Genomic DNA, 15923 nt, shown 5'->3' on the forward strand with positions numbered 1-15923 from the left:
AATTAGAATTATCAAACACTCGACGGCTACTCGCCCATATCGGCGTCCTCGTCACTTCCATCGCCGTCGACATCGTCCATATCATCTTCAGAGTCATCAACACCATCTTCACCATCGCCCTCTCCATCGTCCTCTTCGTCGCTTTCCTCCAAATCGTCACCATTTACATTTTGATCGTAATGACAACGACGCGGACCATCCAAGACGTTACAGTTCTCCTCGTCGTGGAAGTCGCCGCGGAAGGTGCTACACACTCGCAGTTTACCTTGCTTGGTGCCATAGAGGAAGCCGCCACCACAAATCGGACTAAACAGCGCAATGTTCACATCGTCCATGGCACTTTCCACATGCGACAGCAACGCCATGTCTTCCCATCGATAAATACGAGTTACACGATGAACTGGGAACTCCGTCTCACTGGTGATACAACCACATGCAGGACAGTTAGTGTCCGGACGGAATTGACAAAATAGGGGCAAGCTAACGTACCGTTGTATGCGGTCTCGTACTCCGTAGCCAAGCAATACATAAGCTGATGTAGGTGAGATTTTCACGGAGGTAACACCGCCTGCCGCCGTCTCTGCTAAGTGACACGTCTGGACAACACGGCCAAGCTGTTCAGGATCCAGCGATATCAAAGCTAGCCACGTTGACTGGTTCTCGGACGATAATCGTCCCCTTCGGTTGCGCTGATTCCTAGTGAATCGTGTCCGACTCAACGCGATGTTTGGTCGAATCTGTGAATATCTCTGTTGAGGGACGGCAGCGGGCGCGGCGGTACTCCGTGCTGGCTCCATGGCTGCAGTATATCGGTGGATGCTATGCGGTGGGTGCAGTCGTGGTCTCACACGTCGTATCTGTTGATTCATGTACTGATCCATCGTGAGGGATAAGTCTGCGGCTGCTGACTGCAGCGCTGCTAGCATATTTGGAGCACCCGTGTGCATACCAGAAAAAGGCACAAGTCGTGGCGGTGGCGGGTGAATGGGGAGGGATAATGGCATCGTTGTTGGCAGAGTTTGAGGAGCGACGCCGTTTCCTCTCGTCGTTCGTGCTGCAGCACCAGATGAAGAGCTGCTTTCATTTAACGTTGTGGCTTGCGGGTTCGATACAGATACGTCATTTACATCGTCGCTTGGACTCGTAGCGCCACCAGCGGTCGTCTCTTGTGTGGCTGGTACGGAGGACAGAATACTCTCCAGATCCGTAGCTGCTTCATTCTCTGCTTCCATCTCCACCTCCTTCTCCGCTTGCCGTAACGAAAAGTCTGCACATATTGCCAGGTATCGTCCACATCGTGAAATGTCGAAGCCACCGTCATTGTAAATGAGAGCATGTGAGAGAATCACGCGGCTGTTGTTCATTGCCTTTTTTGTCAGTAGCGGCTCTGGCGATAACGCCCATGACGGATCGAAGTCCCACATCGTCAAGGTGACCGTAAGATCTGAAGGTGGGGCTTGGCCTTGCGGTCTCTGCTCAACATTAAAACGATAACAGTTTGAGCACTTCAGCCGTCACAGGGCCCCATCGCAGGATAGTGACGTACCACATAGCGCTCATTGGCTTCTCCGACCATGATCTTAGACGGATCTGGCAAGAAGGTGACAGACCGCAAGGTCTGGTAGCTGAACATTGCAATCCGTGGGCAAGTGTGCTGTAAATCACAAACATACGAGTGAGAATTGAGTGTGAGGTGTTGTGCTTTGTAAGGTAGCTTACCTGGTAGTCCCATGTGTACACACATGTTCCACTAGCAATCGCCAAAATGTCGCCTGACGGATGGAAGGAAATTGAGATAATTGCGTGACGAAGTGTCGACACGTAGAGGCAGCGACCAGTCTCAATATCCCAAAACCTGCAAGCAATAACCAAATCAAACCAGAGAAACAGGTCAGCTTCGTGTCGTTACGGTCTCAGTGACCACGTTCCAGCCGTACCGAACTTGGAATCCTAGACAACCTGAAGCTACATATCGAGGATCCGTGGGGTGGAATTTGACACTCCAAGGAGTTCGAGGATGGCCCACCAATGTCTGTATAGCGCAGTCCGACTCGTGAGTTCTCCCGTACCGCAATGAATGCATAACCACCGTAGTCACCATTAGGTTTACCTGAATAACTTTGCCCGTTTCGATGCAAATGATCTTGACAGTGTGGTCTCCATGGGTCGAAGCGAAAGTTTTTCTACAACAAATAAATAAAAATACAACAAATAACTCAGCATCAAAGTTCCATCTTATACCTCATTCTTGCAAGCAGTGTACGTACCCGTCCGGACTGATAGCGATGGAGATCGTGGACTTTGTCGTCTGGGGCAACTCAAAGTAGCGACTCTGGTGCTGTTTCCACAACAAAAGAAAATAAAAAAAAGTAACACAAAAACTCCATGGTTAGCACAACCTGCTATCTCCTTCGCACTGCAATAGATCGCACCTTGGCAGAGCTCTCACTCTCGGCCCAAAAGCTTTCTTCCTTGTCCTCTCCGATGGCGCGCACAGTTTTCTGACGTCTAGAGCCACCAAACTCGCGACGAAGTAGCACACTGGCAATATTCTGCTGGTTCTTGGCGTGACGGAAGGAGTTCGGCACTCCAGGAGGGTTCAAGTCCGCAGCGGCACGCTGCCAGACCTTGGAATCCATTGCGGGCGCGCGGAATAAGACGCAGAGAGGGGGGAGTTTCGACAGCGGCGGAATCGACGGATTCCTGTCGTTAGCTCGTGACACAAAGCACCCGATGTGTCGTGGAGATGCAGGAGAATGGATCTCAAGTGTGGTGGGCGGTGGCACACGAGTTCCCTTGGTGTGCGGGGGTCTACTGCTCCGGCGTCTTAGTCGGACACTTTCTCGCTCTGCTCAAACTCACGCGATCACTTTTTAGTGTGGGAAACCGGAAGATTGACTGCTGCCACCGATGTCGATAGGTCCGCCACCATACGGTGACACAAGCTGGGTATAAGAGACAGTCAGCTGGAACATCAGTTTTACACTTGCACAACATCTAAAAACTCGTTTTTTTTTAAAAAGAAATTTCAAATGATAAAAACAGATTACATCGGGATACAGTACTAGGTAGTACCGTAGATGACATAAAAGACTGACGGATTTTACGCGTCTTCCAAGAACCGTGTATATACGCTCCCATTCTGCTCTTTGTTGGAAGTCTCGATTTTCCCAGCGTGCTGCGTTGTTACCACGACCTTGCGTTTCGGCAGATACACTCTGTATCCCTTCGTTTCTCCAAGGCCAGCAATCGCTCCTTCCTGCGCTCTCTGCCCAGAATACTTCTTGCGTGGGTCCCTATACACCGTACACGGCGTACCAATACTGCAATCTCCGACCAACGGTGTCTGCTTCGTCAGCATCTTTAGAGGCGAAGAACGTCCCGGGTTGGAGCTTGTCGGTGACCGGTTCAGAATGTGAGCTGCACATTGCACAGCATTTCCTCAAAAACCTTAATGAAAGCCCACACGCAAAAACCATGCAGCTGGTTATGTTTATTATGGTCCGATGCATGCGTTCCGCTTTGCGATTGTTCGTTTCTGATTTCGAGCCTTGCTACACTGGCATGCAAATCCGGTCCGCTTACAGAACAAGTCCACGTTTTCGTACTCGCCACCGGAGTCGGTCCGCAGAACATGGATCCTGCAAATAAATTTCTTCTTGTAAGAAGACCGAAAAATGCTCTACCTTCTTTGCCACACGGACCTTCGTCTTCACCAAGAAAACGCCGCAATCGTTCGTCTTGTGACCCACGAAGTTTATCATGTATTTGTTGTCCCTTGAGATGTTGCCATCTCACCCCGTAGACGTGATCGGTCGGTGCGATCAGACAATTCACGCGTCTGTAATCTTGACGCCGCACTGGGGGCACGAGCCAATCTCTCCACTGCGTCATAGTTCAGATGTCCCATCCTGCAATGGAATTCTCCCCCGGTGAACGTCGTGCAACCCTTCCGTCGGTCTCTCAGCTTTATCCGACAGTGCCTCCATGATCACACCAGACATTCGCTCCCGTGGTCTTATCACTGCTCCGCAAACGATTAATACATTTCTCTCCGCCCGCCATCCCTGGTCGCAACCACCCTGCGCCCGTCTTCGAGCGTCAGAGTCGAGCACTTCTCATTCAACTTCCAGCAGCAGATCCGATTGTGCACCATGCCGCTACCGTAATATACTTCGGTTAGCTTCAGTGTCTGATCCACACCACACACCGTCACCTTGAGCCTCGGTGTTTCCTTCTTGGTCATGTTCAGTGCTGCCCCGTCCGGCTGCGCCCACATCTGCACAGTTCTCGACCTGATTCACACAGGGTGGGTCGCTCACGAGGTTTCTGCTGGGTCCACTATCCATTATCCAGGCCCCATCCCTCGCGCACGACGGTTTGTTTACGGCGAGTGTGAGATCTGGCACGCGACCTCGACCTTGCACACGATCAGAGCATACACGCAGGTGCCCGACAGCACTGCACTCAGGTCTTTCCTCACGCACTACGTTTCCAACGGCTGTCACTACATCTCTCCTGACGTTTCTTTGTCTCAGTGGGTCCAACTCCCACGACTGCGCAAAGTGCGCTAACGCCTCCGCCTGTGTCAGGTAGTCCGCTTTACTAGCGTCCACCATGGTCATCAGCACTGCACAGACGCGTACTAAACAATATTGTTTAGCACGATGTAACCCGCCCCACCATAGCACTCCTCGGATATAGCGAGCATTTGCATGTAAAGATCCTGCCAGTGGCACCGCGCATTCTTTGAAGCAGTGAAGAGCGTCATTGTTTGGTAGGCGTGATGTTCGTCCTAAGCACCATCTACATGCGCTTCATGATGTTCTGAAATGCGACAACTGTGACCACCACAACTCCATTTGTTTGTGATAATACCGCTCGGCATTGCCGGATAGATAGTGCCCCAGCATATCAACCTTAGGATCTCCAGGCCATAGAAATCGACGCACAGACTGCGCAAGGCTGACTTGCCTCTCAAGCCGCCGCCCTATTCTAGAAAACCGGATCCAAAAGGCCCATGTCAAGCTCTCAACCATCGAATGGAGGACAGCAAGCTTCATTTGGCGTGTATCTGGATAGCCCGCGGCAGCTCCGACTTGTTGCTGTCCTGCGTACCCGTCTCCATCTACCGGTCCGCCTCCACCTCAAGGCAACTGGGGTCCGAGACCAGGATGAATAGCTCGCGCCGCAGCAAACAGTCGCCGAAGGTCCGACATCGGCATGCAGTGACCAGTCGACCGCTGACCGAAATACCATGATGGTATTGCCAGTCTGCGTGGCGTTGTCTTGTCCATCGATTGCGTCAATAAGCATTCTGGCTTCTCGATTGAGTCTTGACGCGAAGAGACTTGACTTGGACGGACTCATGGGGCGTCGACATCATGATCTCGCTCTTTTCCGACGGTTAATTTCTGTTCCAATTTTCCATGCAACCCCTCGAGTCGCTCAAGCCTTTTCGTGATACCTCGCATCAGTACGAGTAGCTCAGATGTGTCCCCTTTCGTGGGTCATGGCTGTACCATCGCCTCCTGTTCGAGCGATGGTTGTGCTCTAATATTCCTTGCCATTCTGATCCTAGCGTTATCAATGACGGGTGATGTGACCGGCTCGGTTCCTCCATCAATCCTGGACTCGTCCAATTCGTCATTCATTAGACCCTATAATCCCAAGATTATAACAGACTATCCGGAATTCTTATCAAACATACTAACGTATACCGGAAACCAGTACTTACATCTAGTATGCTGAGAAAAAGAGCACATATTTTCGCTTAAAAGATGTCCAAGACAAAACCTGTCCAAACTACTACCATTTGCAATCTCCCTGTAAAATCGCTACGTAAATATCCCACGACGGGACAACGTTTGCGCGTCCAAATGGCCATCATTCAACCGAATTGAAAAATCTCCATTCATTAGTTCTTTATTCCTCAAAGATCTCGTTAGCGACCGGTCTGCGATTATCGAACGAACCTAATCTTGCGCTGCAGGTTAGCAGGAAGTGCCGTCCCATCCTACCACGTCTGGTGCCACACCTTGTTTTAGGTAAGCGCACTACGGTACTTCAGCCTGCGTGCCTTGCTGCAAAAATCCAACCCCTCTTCTTGCGCGAGCACGTTGCGCAGAAGTAGCTAGTCTCGAAGCTGCGAACGCCTGCACCAGCGAAAGCTGAGCAAATTTTGCGAAGCCAGCCGCGTCGCTTAGCGCCATTTCCATCTCCTCCGTCTGCCCAAGAGTGTGCTTTTACTGTAGAGGGGGCTCTGTGACCAGATCCGCCATACCGTCGCCGGCATTGATGTCCTCGCTGATTTGGGTAAGTAAATCCACGTTAAGGTACCGTAAGAAATCGGCATGAGCTGGCACTGTCTTTTTTTTAATAGCTAGTTTATGCACAATAAATGCATTCACCATGGCGATATCCCCCAGCCTGAGAAACATCGCGCTGTATTACTTTCCAATTCTAATGCATCGCTGTATAGAAAAATACAGTAGTCTTAGCTGATCGTGCACATCAACTGCTACCATCAGCTAGTGGTAATCGCGCACCGGGCGGGGGCACGTCATCCGCGAGAAAAAAAACCACTTCGTTTGCGTCGTGACACTTGTGTGAGCCGTGTAGAGCAAGCCGAAGCGAGAAATCGGACCGGCTTACTGGTCATCCATGCCAGCGCAACACATTCAGGCTGGGCTTGCCACACACTAATCTGAAATGTTCCACGATCCATTCGCTTGTACTGGCGCTTTTTGTTTGAAATCGATTGCTTGACACTAGCCTTTGCAATCCTTGCGTATCGAGCCGATATAATAGTACCCCATAGTGAAGAGCTTGTACGATAACGAAATTGACGTGTCGATATTGTTGGTGCAGATCAGACGCGGGGACGGCTGTCCGCAACGCACATAAGTAGAATTTTTCACGACTGCTCTTTGGACAACAGCTTCTTCATCAACATTAATTTTTTCCATGGAAAATATCTAACCTAATTCAGTTATATCCGTAATATCGCAAGCCTTTTTTAAACGTATTACAGTAAACCCGGAACGAAATACAACGGATTCGCCGTAGCAACTTCGTATCTTGGACAGTACGTCGTCTTGGCACAGCAGGTCAAGTAGAATTTGGTGCCCCACTAGTTCAGCTTCATAGGCATGAGCTGAAGCATCAGGTTGCGGCAGTGGCGCATGGGAATAATGCATTCGTCAAATGATATACCCCCAGTCGATACCCACGAAAGGATAATATTTGTAAATAGTGGATGACAGGCCAAAACTTGAGCGGGCGGTCACCACTATCTGCCTACAGATCGTTGTCACCGAAGTGTAGATAGCGGGCGATATCTTCGAAACGATGGCGGCTGAAGAACTGGTCGAACGTGCCGCGAGACAAAGCGCCTTCTTCCTTCGTGACACAGATACGACGAAGGCGCTCCCGCCTTGGCCCAAGAGCACGCGCAATGAGAAGAGCAATAAATGGAGCAAGCTCATGAGGCTGGATAGAGCTCTTTCGTTGCAACTTTGTCCTGATTTTTTTTAATGCAGGTGCAGCAGTAGACGGAACAGTCGGAAGTCTTTGTAGAGCAGTTTCCATCTTGGCGGCATCATTCTTGGAACGTGAGGGAGTCTATTCTTGCTGATTGACTTCAGCGAGCTCTCGTTCCAAGAACTCTTGAGCGGCTTGCCGTTGCTGGTCGAAGGACGACGCGGTGAGCGGCGACGCCTCGACAACTTGCCAGGACACCGCCGCGAGGTGGTTGAGATCCCTTAACTCAGCGCGGGAGAGGTGGGGGAGCTGTCGTGCTCCATGATTGCTCCGATGGAATCGGATGTCAAGCCGTGCTGCATCTTGGTCCTTACTACAAAGTGCTACCAGGTGTAGCGGGCTATGTCATTAGCGTACACGTAGCGGTGAGATAGCATACAAGCAAAGTATACTTAACTCTTAATAAAACTAGCTTTGATGTAATCTACGAACAGGGCGGGAGCCCTAGACCTTTGAGAACCACTCATATACAGGCCAAAACCTGACTGGTTACATGTTTGCCCTGTTTTGCCAATCAGATAGCGACAATACAGCACGCGCCAGCCGCGTTCTTTTGTACCTACATTTGTATTCAAGACCTAGTTGGGGGGGGGGCTATTACAGAATTCTCCAGAGTATACTTTATAGGAGTGAAATGTTCCGAGATGTCTGCAACAGACTTGGCTTCGACCAATCCTCGCATATAGGTTTTGTATTGGATAAATGTAGGCGGGTCATCAGTAAGTTCCACGTCTCATGTGACATGCAATTTACGGGAAGCGGTTATTTATAGGAATTCACACAACGCAACGGCTCTCTGCCTGCCTATCATTCCGGAGCTCGCGCCGAAGAAGAGACCATCATTCGTGATGTTTGCTTACGAATAGTCGCTCCAGAAATAGACGCAAGCATAAAAGGATATGGAACTCCAAGAAGTCAACAGGCCGCAGCAACGACCAGCGCTACCTCCCACTGGAGAGCAGCGTCAACGGAACGGAAGGGGTGGGCTTCTTCGTTGGTGCAAAAATGTTGTCATGTATTATATAAATAAATATTGAATATATTGTGCGCTATCAGGTGAGTCCAGTCTACTGCGATTCTGCCGTCGTCATGGATGTAACTCAGGCTAAACAATATACTGCGAGTCTGGGATGCTTTTCACTCGACATGCCTACGATTGACGTTGCAGCTCCAGGCACTCCGCTTCTATCTGGAGCCCCACAGATACCGCACGAAGCTGCGGAAGCGTGTGCCGTTGTCAAAACACCGTCTACGCAGGTCGCTCAAGTGCCGCCCGACCGTGAAACAGCGGAAGAGAAGGTGCCTAATGCAGTTTCCACCCCCAAACCTGATGAAAAGACAACAAGTGACTTCAAAGAAGCCGTAGCGGCGCTTTCGAGGGTAGCCTCTGACGAGACGAGTGCCCGACAAGCCCCACAACCTTAGGAAAAGTATTTGTCGCAAGAACGAGTAGGACAGCGTAGATCTATGGGAAAGCGAAAAACAGCTGGTCCTCCTAAGTCACCGAAACGTCATCGAAGTGGTACGGTAAGCTTTACGATTGCACTTGGCTTTCATGCTGGGCTAGCACTTGTATTGGCTACGTATATTACAGAAAACTCACTTACGGACACGACTACTGATGTTTTACCTTATCCGGAAGAAGCTTTTCCGGAGATAGCTGAGAGTGCTCCAAATCTACTGAACAGCATGATCCGGCTGCGGAGAACACACCTCCAGAGTCCACGGTCGATTCCACACGCGGCCAGACATGATTGGGTAGCGTCCCACTAGATGCGTTTGACTAGAAGAGCGTCCTGGTCGCACTGAGACGCAACCGCCTATTCGAGACAACGGTCCTGTAGCCAGAAGATGTGTCGTAGTAGGCCTGGACGGTAACATCTTCTTCTTAGAACACAGCGAGCCAGTCAGTAAGTCACCAGCGCCACTACAGATGCCCCCCCCTAATGCGGTACGTCGCATCGCCTTCCACAGACACTTCAATGCACGTCTCCACCTGTTTCGTCATAGCAGCAGGAGTAGCATCGCAGCAGGGTAGCGATGAAGCGGGGGTGGCGCTGGGCGTCGCAGAAGCCATAGTGGCGCCAAACGTAGTGCTAGGCGTAGATACTGCGCTCATAGCACCTGGCGTAGCAGCCACATGGATAGCAACAGGCGTACTCGCATCTCAGAGGGTTTTATTCTGCAGAGGCCACTCCTCCCGAAGTCCCGCTTTATGTGCAGAAGGTTTTTAAACTAAAGTATTGATTGGGGACCCGGGCCCAGGTGCTCAGGGGATTCGTAGTTCTCAGCTCGCGCATTCAGAAATCGAGCAAAACTACCATATTAGAACGGTATTAACGTTACTGCTCACAAAACTAATACCTGAGTGTTATTTACGAGACGGGGAAAAGCACTTCTATCGGAATAATTTTATATTAATGCACTATCAATATTGTCGACCACCTAAAAGCTATCTAGGACCCGGGCTAGGCTAAAACAGAATAATGATAAAGCGTCAAATACAGGCAATCTTCAAATACTGGCCTACAGGTTCACACGGCCTAGCAAAAGAAAGAAGGGCCACTCGTTAATTCAGGCGAAACGACTGATACTTGCCATAAAAGCTCATAAAGCGGTCCTGTGCGACGAACTATGTCTGCGTGTGGCCAATTTCACCAGCGACCATCACCATTAAAATCACTCACGATGCAATACACGTTCTGATTTATAGCAAGATGGCGTAATTCGGCTGTGAAATGCTGTCCAAGTACACTGATTTTCTGCTGGTAATGAGATAGTAGTAAGGTATTACTAGCCGCTCAGGAGCTAATGTTGTAGCTATTATAGTAGTACTTATGTTTGCTACTGTTATAAAATGGTTGCTTAGTAGTAATTGGATATGAAGTGAAGTGTTTTACATCAAATTATTGTGGTAAAGTGCTTTCTCAGAAATAAGAGAATGGGCCTGACGCGGGGTCACTATCCCGAATCAATGACAATCTCAAGCGATTAGAGAGGATTTGGGTTGGCTGGCACGGATGCAAGTTGCCGGCGGTGGATTAGCCATGACGAGCAGCGCCCCGTATGAAGTGACGATGGATCTGGTATGAGCGATGTACGAGAAGGCAAGATCCACCAAGACTTACCTCGGATCCACCTTTACTTGGATTCACCTAAATGGATATGGGATATACTATACAAGAGTGGATCGGGTGTGGATCCTATGAAGGAAGGATGGTAGGTGCCCTCTGAAGGTGGATCTAGTAGCCACGGCTATTGAAGAGTCAAGATCCACCGCGAGGTACCCCGGATCCCATACTTCCGAGTTCGGATCCAAGGAGGGAGGATCCCGTCTGGAGGGACCTGGATCCAGGGTATAGGGATGATGGATACAGTGGATCTCGAACTTTCGTGGGACAATGGAGATCACAGACGGTTGCAAGATGATGTTGGATGATTGGAGAGCTCGGATCCACGGCGAGTGTACAATTACAGTGAGGTGGATCCAAGCGACCTGGATCCGGATGAGTGTACCCATAATAGGGTGACCATGATGATTACGTCATGGATCCGGTGGATCTGAAGATAATACAGCTGGGATGATGGGTCAAGGGAAGAAGGGACATGCAGCCGAGCCTGGTAAGGGATTTAGCAGATGAAAGACATAGAAGGTAGAAACCCAGGCAGGTATAGGCTTAAATATCAATACAGACTCCAATTTGCACAGTGACACGCAAGTGCCTTCCTGCCCTCAAGAACCGGAACTACATTGGCCGTACGAGCTCCGAGAAGGTTGGGAATTGCGAATCTGGTGTTGGTAGTGATAACTGGATAATACATTGGCCAGATCCTACAACCTAGTGAGCTTTTCCTTTACTTGTGCAGATCCGACAGGTTAACCGAATTTACTACTTGGTCGGTTACACCCTAGGGGCTCTCAACTCTCAAGATCCCGTCACAGGAGGCGGCAAGTACGACTTAAAGGACAACACAAAGGCAAGGGAACACACCCGCAAGGCAACCCTACGGCCAGATCCACGATCTAGGCCCCGGATCCATAAGCTCGAATATTCGCTTAGGATACGGAACCATCCACGGACGCAGAGTGAAGATTTTCCACTGCTGCTCCACCCCATCCCCACGTCTCGCCAAGACACTCAAGCTTCACCACTTAAACTCTTCGGAGGTTACCGAGAGAGCAGATCCCGCCCTACCGACGGGTACACAAGGTGAGGAAAGTTCAGCAGAACACGGATCATCGGGGGACCCCCTCCGTTAGTCGGTGTCTGGGCGCAGTTGGTAAGTTGGATCCAGCAATCTCGCAGATTTTGCTGATCCCGCTACACCACAATGGTGCGCGTGCCCGGATCTTTTGGTGACTCGGGATTTCACCGTGAGTCCCAAGAAGATGCTCAAGTGAAGATTGAGCCAGGGGAAGAGGCGTCGTCGGAGGTCGGATCGACGAAGACGCTGCTGAATGAAACAAGATCCGCGGATCGATGGAGTTTTGGGAGGAACTCTGTCGACGGAAGAGAGGTGGATCCGGATCTAGAAGAGAAACCTCTCTATCCTCCCCAGGTCCCCTCGGGGACCCCTGCGGATCTTGACGCAAGTCAAGATCCGCTAACAAAACAAGGGAAAGTGAAGGCGAAACGGTATGCATTTGCAGATTCACCGGTTAAGCCAACACCGTACCTAAACCCAAGCCCGCTAGTCGAAGAAACAAGAAAGAAGACGAAAACGAGTAAGACTACGCGGAAGAAGATGCAAGCTCCAGAGTCGGAAGAAGACCAAGCTGGATCCAGGTCAAGCTGGTCCGACAAGGATCTCGAGTTTGTGTATCGCCACCAAGCTCTACGCGATTTCCTGCATCAAGATCCTGTCATGCAGATCCTGAATCCACGACAAATCGAAGATCCAAGGGAACCGGTGAGAGCACCAACGAAAACGGCGAACAAGTTGGTGGCAGTCAAAGATCTATTACGTTTGCTTACGGAGTCAGGCATCGTAGCTGGTGTGTTCGACGCAGAGGATATCTTCGAGCTAGACCTGGATCTCATAGTATCCGCGACGCGGGACCTCTTTGCCAGAGTTAAGTCCATCACCGGAGAAAGGTCGCGCACTATGGATCCAGTGTCGTCGCCGAGGATCAGCCAAGCTGCGTCCTCAAACTACGAATCCGCCGCTGAGGATGAGTCAGACACGTCGTCCGAACCACGACGCATGACTTTAGGACCCTCCGGGGCATCCATGCTGGAAGCGCGGGCGAGGATCCGAGGACAGGAAGCCCCTGTGAACGTGAAAGCTCGGGATCCAGTACGCCCTACGCGTGATCTGACACAATCCAGCCAGGATCGAGCCAGATCCGGCAAGAAGCCAGTGGGATTATCGTCAGATCAGGCTCGAGGTAATCGCCTCACGGATCCAGTCCCGCCAGTGGACCAGACGGCCACAGGCTCTTCCGACACTTCCTCGGGCACCCTGCAGCGGCACTTTGAAGCTGCGATGAATCGCTTCCTGGCCGAACAGGGTATGAGAGCGCCCGTGCCACAAGTGCAAGTGCTCCACGAACATGGAGCACGGGACGTGGAGATGGAGTCAGTAGAAGGGGACAACTCCCATGATGAGTTCGACCCAGACGATCTGGATGGCCCATCCACTTCGGCAGCCGTGGTAGCAACGGCCACAGCCGGGGCAGGTGGATCGTCCATGATCCAGAGGGTACGGATCTCAGCCATATCGGACTTGAAGGAGTTCACGGGCAAGGATCAAGATGAGGACCGAGCGAGAACATGGATCAGCAAAGTCAAGTCGGCCCTCATGAGAGATCAAGCGTCGGATGCTGAGAAGTGTCTGACCTTTGCGGATCTGCTAGCGGGGCCAGCCAGGAACTGGTATCGGCAGCTGGGCAGATCAACCAGGAACAAGTGGCCAGATTTGCTGCGCAGTTTCCAGACCCAGTACTGTGGATTAGGAGTGTCGGTGGCACGACAATACTACCATGCTCGCCGCAGATCGGATGAATCCCCGTTGGAATACCTACATCGACTAAATGTGGCCGGTCTACGGGCCAAGTTGAAGATCAAGGATGGGGGATCCAAGGTACTGCGGGAACACGTGGATCATTTCATCGAGACGTTGGGAGATGTGGATCTGGCCGACAGGCTGACCCTGCTACGACTTCCCGACGCAGACGAGCTTGAAGAAGTACTGCGGGCGGTGGATCGCGCGAAACACCGCCAGAAGAAGGCGGCGGTCGGGTCCGGCAAGTATCGCCAAAAGGCTTCAGCGCCTACGGCCCCAGCTCGACGTGTCCACCAAGTCACGGCGCCCGACTCAGGAACCGAATCAGGATCCGACGGTTCGGACTCCGACCCTGAAGAGTACCGTCGAGTCTGTCTCACTACGTCCAACGATCGAACGGCGAAGACCGGAGACAACTCTCGACCGGGGGATACCGTACCCGGGGACCGTGGGATGTACAGATCCCGAGATCTCATGGACGGGGCAGCACAAGTCAGGTGTTCGCAGTGCGGATCCCGGAAGCACACTGAGTCTGGATGCTGGAAACATCTGGTCTGTGAGAAGTGTGGCAAGAAAGGTCATCCCGGGGATCATTGCTTCTACGTGTGTCGCGGGTGTGGCGAGATTCACGACGTCGGCAAGTGCCCGATGGAAGAATTCTACAACCAGATCCGCCAATGGTTTGATCCAGCCAAGCACCGAGGGATGTTGCCAGAAGTGGCAGAGAAGATGTTAAATTAGGACGCTCGCCGGGTTTGAATCCGGTACGAGCCGAGCGTTCTAGGTACTGCATTTATGCATTTGTGAACAAGACATCGCTAGATCCAGGTAGCAGGACCCTAGATCCAGTCGATAATACACGTGATCTACATGAAGTGTCAGTTGCCAGGGTCTCTAGTGTGCGCCAAGTGGGCGAATTTTCCAGATCCAAAGTTTCTTCAACCCTGGATCTACAAAGAGGAGAGGCACGTGGTTACTGGGAGAAGCGCCAACATGGTCGATGGTTTGAGCCTACCAAGGGTGAGGTCACTGCAGATCCACCTAAGGTCTGTCTGGTCACTGGATCCTGTGGATCTGAGGATGTTGGATCCATGGATCTGCTAACAGGGGAGTCCCGTGGATACTGGAAGTACCATGCCCCAGGAAAGTGGTTCAGACAAGCAAAGGTAGGGGGCAAGATCAACAATGAAAAAGCAATCCTACTTCTAGATAGTGGTGCCGAGGTGTCTATACTGGATACCGCCTTTGCTCGTAAGGTTGGGTGCCAAGTGAATGGGAGTCGGATCCAAGATTGTGTTGGGATTGGTGAAGGCGTATACCGTACAAACGGGAGAACGCGAATCAAGATCACGCTGGCAGGTTGTTTGGTGTATTGGTTTGACATTTGGGTCGGGGATCTCGCTGGTCAAGACGCCATCCTTGGGATGGATTTCATGGTGCCAGCCGGAGTGAGGTTGGATCTGGCGGATGGGACACTTTGTTTCCCTGACGAGATGCGGATCCAGCTCAGCGGACGGCGGCCGTTGTATGGAGCGAAGATGAGGATCATAAGGGCGGATAAGACCACCTGGATCGAGCCCGGGGAAACTTGGGAGCTGTCAGACCGGTTGAAGTGGGTGGAACATGAGAAACTGTGGGTCACTCGGGGCGAGAAATGGGTACCTACCGTAATCCAAGGACCAGGTCGAACGCAATACCTCCAGGTCACGAACGTCAGCGACAAGAGACTATTACTGGACCATTATGAGGAGATCGGACGATGGTTGGCGAAGGACGGTATCCCTAGGCGACCTGGATATGTGTCAGTGGGATCCCGCCGCTACAGAGAATGGCAGAATCTGGTGTACGAGGCGACTACCGAGATCGAATCTCTCGGAGAGGTGGAGCTCCCGGCGGAGCCAACTGGCCCCTTGGTGGATCGGCCTTCATATCCAACTCCGCGAAAGATCCTGCAGAGAGATCGACGGGTTGAGATCCAAGCAATGGAGGTTGGATCCATGACGGGGGACGATCCCCAGAGTCGGCCCTTAGATAACGCAGGGTCGGTGGACGAAGGATTGCAGAGGGCTAAAGCCGAACAGCCGGATCCCGCCGATCCACAAGTGGATCCAAGCTTTCCACTGGATAAAGTGCCTGGATCCCTATCGAGAGTGGCAACGCTAGTCAAACCCGAACTGTCGGGTTTAGACTCGTTAGAGGACCGGCTGGATCCGACCGGTGACTCCCCCAGTACCAGGATACCCGACCCCACGAAGACAGAAGGGATGACGGTCGAAGGAGAGTCTCGGTGCCTGGATCCAAGGGTGGATCAGACAAAGACCGAAGATGAACAAGTCTGCTACCGTGAAGCGGGGATCTACACGCCGAGGATCTTG

General features: G+C 51.5%; 1 protein-coding gene across 1 annotated transcript; it reads right to left on the reverse strand.

Annotated features, from left to right (window-relative positions):
• Nucleotides 1–163: 163 nt before the first annotated feature.
• Nucleotides 164–2862, reverse strand: PITG_05623 (uncharacterized protein; the record flags this gene model as incomplete). Its single annotated transcript, XM_002999202.1, has 9 exons — nt 164–269; nt 313–417; nt 490–1472; nt 1547–1654; nt 1720–1855; nt 1938–2032; nt 2111–2183; nt 2268–2338; nt 2433–2862. The coding sequence occupies 9 exons, from the start codon at nt 2637–2639 to the stop codon at nt 164–166; spliced, it is 1884 nt and encodes a 627-aa protein (XP_002999248.1).
• Between the last annotated feature and the right edge of the window lie 13061 nt (nt 2863–15923).

The sequence above is a fragment of the Phytophthora infestans genome, genomic scaffold, assembly GCF_000142945.1.
Source record: "Phytophthora infestans T30-4 supercont1.7 genomic scaffold, whole genome shotgun sequence".
NCBI classification, from domain to species: Eukaryota; Oomycota; class Peronosporomycetes; order Peronosporales; family Peronosporaceae; genus Phytophthora; species Phytophthora infestans.